Source organism: Neopelma chrysocephalum, unplaced genomic scaffold (genome assembly GCF_003984885.1).
Source record: "Neopelma chrysocephalum unplaced genomic scaffold, ASM398488v2 Primary Assembly neopelma1_95b, whole genome shotgun sequence".
Taxonomy (NCBI): domain Eukaryota; kingdom Metazoa; phylum Chordata; class Aves; order Passeriformes; family Pipridae; genus Neopelma; species Neopelma chrysocephalum.
The window spans coordinates 1,033,677-1,044,282 of NW_020897758.1; the positions used below are offsets into that span (position 1 = coordinate 1,033,677).

Below are 10,606 nucleotides of genomic sequence, written 5' to 3' on the forward strand. Positions count from 1 at the left end.
AACTGAGCAACCTTCAGTAAAAATACTTCCACTTTTGTTCCGAACTGCAAACCCTCCATAATGCAGACTGGAGATTTAATCTTACTGAGGCCTTTTAATTAATGGGTGGTGAAATCTGCCAAGGTGTTAATCACAATTCTTTGTAATATATCCCTGAAAAAGTGCTGGAGACTCCTGGGTGGGCTCACAGTTCAATGGCTTCGTGCTCTGTTGCTGTCCCTTTAGAATCCCCATCTCCCTGGCTTTGCTGGGGTTGCTGATCCCAGGTGTGAGTGCCCAGCCTGCCATCACTGTGGGTGATTTTGGTCTCCATCCATCACTGTGTCCTGTGCTCTGCAGGATCACTGACCCTGTCACTAAGCCCAGCTGCTCTGAACTTGCACCCGATTGCCCAGAGAAGCTGGGGCTGCCCCTGGATCCCTGGAAGTGTCCAAGGCCAGGTTGGACGGGGCTTGGAGCAACCTGGGCTAGTGGAAGGTGTCCCTGCCCATGGCAGGGGGTGGAATGAGATGAGCTTTAAAGTCCCTTCCAACCCAAACCAGTCTGTGATTCTGTGGTGGACACTTTTTAGTGGCCTCAGTATCTACAGTAAGAAAACTGTAGGTTTGTCACAGAGCTGAAACAAAACCCAAGGTGATATGTGGGGACTGTCTCATTTATTCCAGCATACTGACAAGTCAGAAACTGTTCCCTGAGGCCCCCTCTGTTTCTCACCTCCAAACACACATCCGTGCTGATCTCTTTGCCATTCCCCTCTGATCCATCAGCCACTGCACTGAGGTACCATTAGCATGGCCCAGCCCCTCCTCCTCCCCCAGCAGGTGGGACATGCAGTTCAGCCTGTTCTGGAAGTGCTGGTCTGCTCCAAAGGTTCAGGTGCCTTAGCTGGGTGGTGAATATTGCACACTCTGTATTGTCAGTGAATAGAGAAGGCTTCCATAATGGGTAATTTCAAGGAAGAATCTACATTAGGTTGTCTACAAGATTGATTCTTGGTCTGCTTCAAAGTCTGTTCAGTTATCCCTTGGCCTTTGAATGGGTTGTGCCATCTGGATGCAATGTACTCCAGCCCCTTCCAGAAAAACACAGACAAGTGGGCAGAAAGTGTGTCTGTGTGTGAGGGGGGTGATCCTGTCAGTGTGTGACCTTCCTGCAGCAGCTTGGTCTGGTTCTGTGCTTGGTCCAAGCAGGGAGGAACAAGGTGCAGTTCCAGATTCCACCTAGAAATTCATTCTTATCCCATAGCTAAAAGCTGGAATGAATATGTCCTCCTCCACCAGGAAATTGAAGTGCAGGCAGGAATACTTGCATTTCAGAGGATATATTTTAAGAATATGCACCTGAAATGCTTGGATATTGAATATTTCTTGAGCAAGGAGGTACATCTTCTCATGGAGCTGAACTCTGGCTTCAGCAGAGTGACAGACAGCAGCCCCTGAACACTTCCCAGTTTGCCAAATGGAAGGCTGTGAGCAGCAGTGGGATATCCCATTCACCATGCCTTTGGCAAAGCAGAGAGATGAGGAGGGGATCTCACCTCTTACATTGTTTTTCCTCTTGCATCCAGTGGCACTTGTGTTGCTTTTTGCTGAAACGCTGCAGTCCCAGCACAGTGGGGACCTGCCTTCACAGCCCAGCATTTGCTGGAAGCAGTGGGTGTTCAGTAGTTGTGCAAATCAGATTTTTGCTTGTGGCCAAACTCCTGTGTTTTAGCAGTAAAATGGCACTGTTGAGTCTGTAGCACTATTTGTTTAATTAAACTTTAATTATCTGCTCCCTGCCTCTCCGCCACTAATTGTGGTGTGTTTCCCTACAATGTGCCAACTGCCAGCCTTTAGTTAACTCTAGCAGTTTGTGTAGGGAAATCTGCCTAAAAATCAACCACCTCCTCCCTCCTTCAACACTGGCTGTGGAGGGTGAAGGATCCTAGATCGTGCCTGAGCACAGTCTTGCCCTGCCCATGCCCAGGAGCATGTTGTTTTCTGCTGCAGATGACTCACAGGAACAGTAATCATTGCCCTCTTGCCTCATGTCCCTCTCCCCTTCCTAGAGGTGTCAGTTCATCTCAGCAGTTCTCTGTGTACTTGTATTTTTAAGAAGACCCTCAGTCTCTCTTGCATTGACCCTGCCAGGAAGCCTCCAGCTCTGCTGCAAAGTTCACAGCCCAGCCAAGCACTGCCCTGAGCTGGGATAGGGAACCTGGGGGTCAGTGTGCACCTTCACTTCCACCTCCTGGGCAAAGCAACGTGCTGCCCCCAGGCCTGGCCTCGCCCGTGGCCTCTGGGGGTGTGATCACAGTTCCTGTGAGAACAGGACCACATATTTGCAGAATGCATCACATTCCCATCAGGATAACAACAGTGTGTTGACTGTTGAGTGAAGTATTTGCTGGGGTTGAGTTTTGGATCCTCAGCATGGCACCGACATGAACCTGTGCATGTGCTCTCCCAACCTCCCAAGCTGGGCCTTCTGCTGACAGTGATCCCCACGGGGAGAGCCTTGGGGTCCTGGGGAGCAGTTAGAGACACGTGTGCCTGACCCAGCACATCTGGGGGAGTGTCCTGGGGCTTCCTGAAGCTGTGTGTCACCTCGGGGGGGGGGCTGTGTTTCCTTGGAGGCTGGAGACGTGCAGCATGGAGCTGTTCCCATGCCCACAGCCTGTCCTGTGGCAGTGCACAGGGCTGTGCCCACTGACCCCTCTCTTGCCTCTGCCCTTCCCTGGCAGTCAGACAGCACGCTCTCCCAGGTGTTTAATGGGAAGTCGTTTGGGGTTTAAGCAGAACTGTCCAGTTGAAGAGGAGACCAAGTGTAGTTCCTCAGAAGCGGCTCCAGTGGAGACCCCCTGGTGTAAGGGACAGCCAGTGGTGGGTCTGGCTGGGCAGGGGATCTCCACCCACCCCTGGGCCAGAGCAGCCACTCTGTGCTGGCTTTGTGTCCAGCCTGGAGCCGAAATGGGATGCTGGGAGTGCAGGAGGGGTTCACAGTTATTCAGGAAAAGCCATGAGTCAGAAAACCACCTTTTATGCACTGAGAGCAGGTGAGAACACACCTGCCCATGTGGGAAGTGAGTGACACAGGATGGGTCACCGGAGGGGGGTACAGTCTTAACACCAGCAGTTTCTAGGTGAGACTGCAGGGCTGTGCTGCTGTTTCTAGGCATGTCCCAGAGACCTAAAAGCAAAAAAAAGCAGCAGTGCCTCAAGTGCAGAGTGACAAAGCCCCCAAGGTGGAAGAACAGCAGTTACCCAGGTGATAACCTCCCACTGGCCTCACCAAACTGGCCAACAGCCAGACAAGGGGATTCCCAATCCATGGCCTTATGAGCTGAAGCTCTGGAAGGTCAGGGCTGGGTATTTTCAGCTGAACTGGCTCTGGGATCTCTGCTCAAACGCAGACAGCAGAACACTGAGACCAGAGGACCCCAGCTCACCCAACAGTCCCATAGTTCACAGAAACCACGGCAAATAAGGTGCCTTCAGGAGAGGCTGCTCCAGTCGGGTGGGAGCCTGTGTCAGCAGCACTCAGGGTTAGGCTCAGGCTCTGCACCTCCCTTCCCTGGAGCCTGGCACTATCATGTCAGCAGGGAATTTGGGAAAATCTCAGCAGCTTTTGGATCTCACAGGCTGCAGTATCGACTCTGCACCCTCACCACCAACCCAGCTCAGCACAGCTTTGCTGTGCTGGCTTCTCACCTGCTGCTCCTGTGGTCTGGGAAGCCCCAGGGAGCAAACCCAGGCGCTGGCCAGAGCAGTGGCTCAGGTTTCTTGCCCCTTGTCACCTGCTGTGTGTTGGAGTGGCAGCAGCTCAGGGCTGTGAGCTGCTCTCGGGGTCTCTGCAGACCCTGGTAGGGGAGCTGCAGCCCCAGCCCCAGCCCCGGCCCCGCAGTGCACTGGCCCTGCCCCTCAGTGTGGGAGCTGCTTTCCTCCTCGGTCCAAGAACTTGCCAGGTAATTCCTAGGAAAGAACACAGGTATTTGAAGGATGACTCAGGAGGCTCAAGGGCCACGTGGGCTGAGACTTGGTTGTGCCATAGTAAAACCTACAGACACGTGGCCCTGAGGTGACGCTGTCCCAGTGTAACAGCAGAGGCAGGTCTTGCTGGCCCACATACAACCCTGGATAGTCTCCTCAGCCTTTCCATCCCAGTAGTGCCATGAACAACTGGAAATTCGATGGTGAGGAAGGTGAGGAAGCTGCTGTTGCCCTGGGACCCTGCCTGGGGAGAACCCTCAGCCCAGTCCCTCCTGGGCATGTACCAGCACAGGGAGTTGGTCTCCGACGTGGTTAGGCTGGAAAAGGGCAGGAGGTCAGGAGGGATGAGCAGCTGGTCACCAGCATGTTGCTTTTGGGGCTGGAGAGCATTGCCTGGCCATGACAGTGCAGCCCCTCCTGCCCTGCATGTGGTGCTGCCTCCGGGATCCCACGTGTCCCACACCCCAATCCCAACCACCAGGGCCAGTCCCTTGCACGCTGATGCCGAGGGTGTGCAATGTGTGATCCCTCAGGGAACCTCCCCTTCCCTCCCTGCTCAGGGCTGTGTGTGAGTCCTGTGTCTGTTGGCATTCAGATGGAGCAGGCCTGCCCTGCCATGGAGGGGTCCAGGGCCGTCAGGGCACAGGGCTGGGCCAGAGCTGGTGGTGGCACGAGCAGAGGAGCTGCTGCCTCAGTCTGGGCACCAACCATTGTCACTGCCCACTAGTTGGGCTGGTGTTTGCCAGGTGAACACCACGCAGTGCCTGGTTTGATCCCTGTGCTGTGGAGACCAGTGAGAGGGGTCAGAGCCAATGAGTGCTGCAGTTCTGTCCCCGAGCAGGAGCGTCGGGCTGTGGGGTTCGGGTGCACTGACTGCAGCTTGGTGCGTTCCAGGTGAAACCTTTGTCCTGGGAGATGGCCTCCCAGGGCCCTTGGAGCCTCGCCTGGACCCTATGGACTCTGCCTTGAACTCTGTCAATTCCTCCAGCCACAGCAGGAGCTCCAGAGACTGTCGCCTGCCAGGATACAGGCACCTGCACCAACCCTCGAGCCTCAGCCAGGGCACCTCTGCCCTGCGCAGGCCTAGCTCTGGGGGTAAGAGCTCAGAACAGCCCTGCAGCTGCACAGTGGCAATAGAGGGCCTTCCTAACTCCAGTTACACCTTTCTGACTTCAGCAAGTACCAGCCTGGGCTCTGCACAGCCCCCCAGCTCTGTGAGGTGTGATGGCACCTGGGCAGTGTGGGCAGTGTGGACAGTGACACTGCTCCTGTGGCTGCTGACCAGGGGACCTGGGGGTTGGTGGAGAGGAAGGAGCAGGCAGGAGCTGAACTGTGTCCAAGTGACAAATGGGCATCTGGGTCTGTGAGGACGGATCGGGAATGGCTGGGGAGTCAAGAGCTGCCTGGAGAGGCTGGAGCTGAGGGGGAGCTGGGAGGGTGGGATGTGTGAACAGCACTTGTCTGTGTGGAGGGAGAGGGGCAGGAGAGCTGAGCTGGTCAGTGCAGCACATCAGCACATCAGGTTGCAAAAAGTGTGATTTTGGGTGCATGGTGTCAATAAAAGCCTCTCAAAAGCTCAGGCTGCTGGTGCCTCCCCCCCCCCCCCCACCGTGTGTGAGGGCAGGGCTGGGACAAGGGGCTTGTGCCGATGCCGGAACGTTGGGAACAGGACTTGTGTCAGCTCAGGCCGTGCTTCGGGACAGCGGGATCTCACCTGTGGGCTCAACCTGTCAGAAAATGAAAACATAAACCAGCTTTGCTGTGTTAAATATGCTAAAGGTGTTGGGAGTGGAGGAGGAACTGTGTGAGGAGAGATGTAGGAGCAGGGAGGGTGTTCTGCAGAGGTGGGACCTGTCAGCTGATAGGCAAGGAGGAGTGGGAATGGGGGGGCAAACAAGGGGAAATTGGTGTTAAGAGAGAGGAATAGGGCTCAGTATAGAAGGCTGCCCTGAAAAGAAGAGGGAATAAGGCTTCGGTGCCAGACCTGCGCTGCAGGAATGTGGGGCCTGACTGGGATGTGATCCTTGCTGTGTCTCTGCCCTTGCTGTGGGAGAGGAGGCTGAGTGGTGGGTTGAGGGTGAGTAACTGTGGGACACTGGAATAACAGCCCTGTCTGCACCCGCAGGGTCCGACAGGTACCTGGGCCCCCGGGACGTGTCCCGGCTGAGCGGCCGCGACCCCTCGTCCTGGTCGGTGGAGGAGGTGATGCAGTTCATCCGTGAGTCCGACCCGCAGCTGGGCCCCCACGCCGACCTCTTCCGAAAACACGTGAGTGCCTCTGGGGGTGTCACGTGTGGGGGGGGCAAATCAGCACACAAGGAAAACGCAGGAGAGTCAGAAAATGGCAGCACTTTGGACCAGCTGGAGTTCTGTGCTTAATAAAAATATCCTCATAAATCCTGCTCATCCCCTGTCCAGGACTGGGATCCTCACTCAGACCCCTCCAGGGGCAGACCTGCAGCTCAGGTGCATTTGAATCCCAGTGCTGAAAACACAGACTCTGCTCGCCCTGGAGCCTAATACTCACCTCATGGCAAACTTCTCCTGTCAAGAAGCACATTCCAAGTGGGATTCATGGAGTGCATCGCTGCTCAACTCCGTTTCCTATAACAGGGAGTCCCCTAAGGCTCTGCTCCTTGTGCACATCTGTAAGTGTAAAACAGCTGCAGACACAGCATGGAGTTTGTACCATTAAAGCTACAAGAGGTTTGGCAGCTCCATGTCCTGATTCCTGCCAGAACTGTCTTTCCTCTGTGTTTTGATTGAGTCCATGTTCTATCTGGTGCTGCTTGGGAAGTCGGGAGAGCCCTGGGAGCAAACACCCAGCGCTGCATCCTGCTCTGGGCTGTGCTGACACAACACTCCTTTTTTTAATTAGCTCTATTTTAGAACCACCAGTAATTGAAAAATGTTTGTTTTAATTATGCAAAAGCTGCCAAGGGTGGGAAGTGCCCTGGATTGGAAATCCTGGGGAGAACCTTGCTTTTATCTGCAGAAGGGAAAACCAGATTAAACCTGGTACTGGAGATCTCTGGAGATCTCATCAGGCTGAAACCTAACTGGGCGTTGACATAGGGCAGGACATTGTGTTGTTTGAGGTGGTGATTTTTATTTTTCTTTTATAAGTCCATTAACATTTTTTCATGGAAAACTGTCAAATGCAAAGCTCTGGCCCCAGCCTGGACTGGGTCATGGAAAGGAGCACTGAAAGGGACTGGGAGACTTCCACTTGCAGATGCCAAGGACAGAGCTGTTCTCTGGTTATTCTAAGCTCATGATCCATCCCCTCCTGAGCCTCAGGTGGGACACACCTGGACTCTGCTATAAAGCATCAGCTGCTTTGGAAGCTGCTGTGTTGGAATCAGCCCTGCTGGGGATGAGGAGCTTCACCACTCTCTGCCAGTGGCTGGGACAGTGCTGTGAACTTCCAGAAACACAGAACAGAATCCCAGAATCATTCAGGTTGGAAGAGCCTCTGAGCTCATAGAGTCCAATAAGACCCCAGCCCTGCCAAGGCCACCACTAAACCGTGTCCCCAAGTGCCACATCCACAGGGTTTTGAACACTTTCAGGGATGGTGATTTCACCACTGCCCTGGGCAGCCTGTGCCAGTACCTGACCACCCTTTCAGGGACAAAATTTTTCATAATATGCAGTCACAGAGTGCAGACTCTTTGAGTTTCAGGGTCTGTTCTTTCACCTCCATCTTCATCCGTGACTCAGAGCTGTGTGTCATGGCAGGGCTGTTGTCACCATTGCTCCTGTGCTGGGGTGACAGTGCCCTGGAATGAGCCACTGCTCCCCTGCCTCCAACATTCCCCTGTCAGAAAAACCTCCCTTTTCCTCCCTCCCCACCTCCCTTCAGGATTTGCTGCCCCTCTGGTCAAGGCTCCTGGATGTTGATCCCCCAGCAGATTTCCCACTGCACATGGGGTCTGGGGCTGAGGCCTGTGCTGGAGCAGGGTGGATGCAGTGCTGTCCATGCTGAGATGTCCCTGTTGGGATGCTCTGAGCAGGGCTCTCAGCCAGCCCCGCTGCTGCCTGTTGGCCTGGCTCAGCGGGCAGGGAGGGGCTTCCAGGGGCGTCACAAGCACTGTTGGTTCCTCCTTGCAGGAGATCGACGGGAAGGCCCTGCTCCTGCTGCGGAGCGACATGATGATGAAGTACATGGGGCTGAAGCTGGGGCCAGCCCTGAAGCTCACTTACCACATCGACAAGCTAAAGCAAGGCAAGTTCTGAGAGGACATTGGCAGGACAGATCCTGGAAGCTCCGCTCCTGGCCACCCCCACCCGCGCTCACCTGCCGACAGGTTCGCATGCACACACCCCATTTACACCGCAGACAGACAGACAGACGGACACCTCGCCGACAGCCCGGCCCCCCCGGGGGACAGACGGACAGCTCGCTGACAGCCCGCCCCCCCGGGGGACAGACGGACACCTCGCTGACAGCCCGCCCCCCCCCGGGGGACAGACGGACACCTCGCTGACAGCCCGGCCCCCCCCGGGGGACAGACGGACAGCTCGCTGACAGCCCGGCCCTCCCCGGGTCCCGCTGCCCCCGCCCCCGGCGGGAGGAGCCCGGCACAGTTGGGCTTCACGCCAGACTCGAGCCATGGGCGCCCTGTTGGAAGCAGAGGGTCTCTCCCAGCGCTCCTCCGTGGGCTCCCGGTCCTGCTTCCCCGGGATGGAGCAGCAGCTCTGGGCAGTGTCTGTGGGCACTGGGCACTTGCACCACCTCTCCTCCCTCTCGCCTGCTCGGGGCAGGCACTGGGGTGAGCTCGGAGCATCCACGGTGAGCTCGGAGCATCCACCGCCCCGGCCCCGCCTTCCACACCGGGGGGAGCCCGGGGACCACTCACCCCCTCAGCTCTGCCTGCCCCTGGCGTCCGACCCGACTCCGGCTGGGCTCGCCAGGCCAGGGAGGGAAGCTTCCATATTTATTCCGGACTGGAAAGGCCACACGGCACTGGCTGGGAGCGTGGAGTGAGCTGGGAGAGCCGAGGAGCGGGGCTGGGTGCCCCTGGCACGTGTTGGAGGCTGCTCGGATGCTGCAGGACTCGGCTGATTCTTCTCGCCTTTTTTTTTTTTAATTTTCTCTTTTGGAATTTTTTTTTTTTACTAAGGAGTTGTGTGTTTAAAACGATGAGATGATTTTTCTACCTATGTTGAACTCGCAACTCTTGGTGATTTTTAACCAGAGCTGCCAAGGTTTGTCTTCCCAGGGGCACTCCCGCTCCTCTAGAGTTTTGGTCCGTCCCAGCTCAGCGTGTGAGAGAGTGTTGGGTCTGCCCAGAGGATCCCGGGGTGGTGACCCGTCCCCATGTTGCTCTTCCTGTGAGGGCTTTGTCCTGCCCGGGGCCCCTTTTGGTCTCAGGCAGTTTAATGTATTTATTTTTGATGGCACTTGAGCGGTTCCCGCGGTCCCAGACACGTTCCTGCAGCTGCACGAGGAGTGTGGAGGCCACCGGCTGTGCCAGCGCCGTGTGCCCGGGGCAGCAGCTGCCAGCTCGGGGCTGCCTGTGGGGCAGGGGCTGCCCAGACCCCCGAGCCAGGGCAGGGTTGGTGGGGCAGGCGGGGCTGACCCCGCTGTGCCCCCACACACCCCCAGCACGGACCCACCCTGTACACGCTCCCCTGCAGTGACCAAAGGGCTGGGACGGGATCTCCGCTCCAAGCACTTCCTCCTCCTGCCCTCAGCTCACCCTCTGCATCCAGAGCCGCGGCTCAGCCCCCCGCCAGCCTCGAGGGCCCTGGCCAGCAGCAGGACGGGCCCCCGCGGTGACCAACCCTCCAGGCTCTTGCACTGGGTCAGGTTTACCCCTAAGGGGCAAAGTTGCAAAAAAAAAAAACCAAAAAAAAAAAAAAAAAAAAAAAAACCCAACGCCCAAAGTAACGAGAAGGCAAAAGGCTTTTTGTCACAGAGCGCAGCCCGTGCTGCCGGCCTGGACACCCCTCGGTGTGACCCGCGCTGGTCCCGCTGCACCCAGGGCCTGGCAGGGTCAGCCAGTGCTTTCCTCTGCACTTATTTTACGTTGATTTGTTTATAAATAAAAGGATACCAAGTTCCTCCCCGCTGTTTGTGCCCTGAGCGCTGGGCTGGGCCCTGCAGTGGCTCCCACAGGCACCGGCCATGGGGGGAGCACAGGGACAGGCAGCGGGTGCTGGTGCAGGACAGACGTGCGGCTCTCTGCCTGCCCTGCCCTGCCCTGCCCTCCCTGCCCTTCCTCCGGGGCGGAGGGAAGCGGAGGCGCTCGCAGGGTGGTGCTGGGATGACATCCATGGTGCCCTCCGATCTCCGCCCAGCCCCTCTCGTCCCCCCAGGCTGACCCCCCTCTTGCTCTCCGCGGTGCTGCCCGTGCTGACAGAGGCTTCTGCGACTCCTTGTTCCTGCCTGGAGCTTGAGGGGGGTGCTAGGGCAGGAGCAGCCCCGGCCCAGCCCCTGAACCCATCCTGAACCCATCGCTGCCTGCACAGCTCAGCCCTGAGGCAATGGGGATGGGCAAACAGCCCCTGCGGCCGGACGGGGAGGGAGGAGAAGGGGGGGACGATGAGCTCTGAGCCCCCGCCTTGCTCCCCAGAAGAGCAGTGCCATGGCCTGGACCCCACCCTGGGGCGGGTCGGCCCAGAGCCCC

The 10,606-nt window shown here is 57.0% G+C and overlaps 1 protein-coding gene across 3 annotated transcripts in view; it reads left to right on the plus strand.

The window, feature by feature from the left end:
- The window catches only part of SCMH1 (Scm polycomb group protein homolog 1), a 68,550-nt gene extending 60,238 nt beyond the window's left edge, over positions 1 to 8,312 (plus strand). For all 3 annotated transcript variants that reach the window (XM_027694012.1, XM_027694013.1, XM_027694014.1), the window contains 3 exons: positions 4,866 to 5,066; positions 6,097 to 6,239; positions 8,085 to 8,312. In XM_027694012.1, the coding sequence (XP_027549813.1) occupies positions 4,866 to 5,066; positions 6,097 to 6,239; positions 8,085 to 8,210 (470 nt within the window). In that variant the 3' untranslated portion in view covers positions 8,211 to 8,312. The remainder of the gene's footprint in view (positions 1 to 4,865; positions 5,067 to 6,096; positions 6,240 to 8,084) is intronic.
- Positions 8,313 to 10,606: the final 2,294 nt, after the last annotated feature.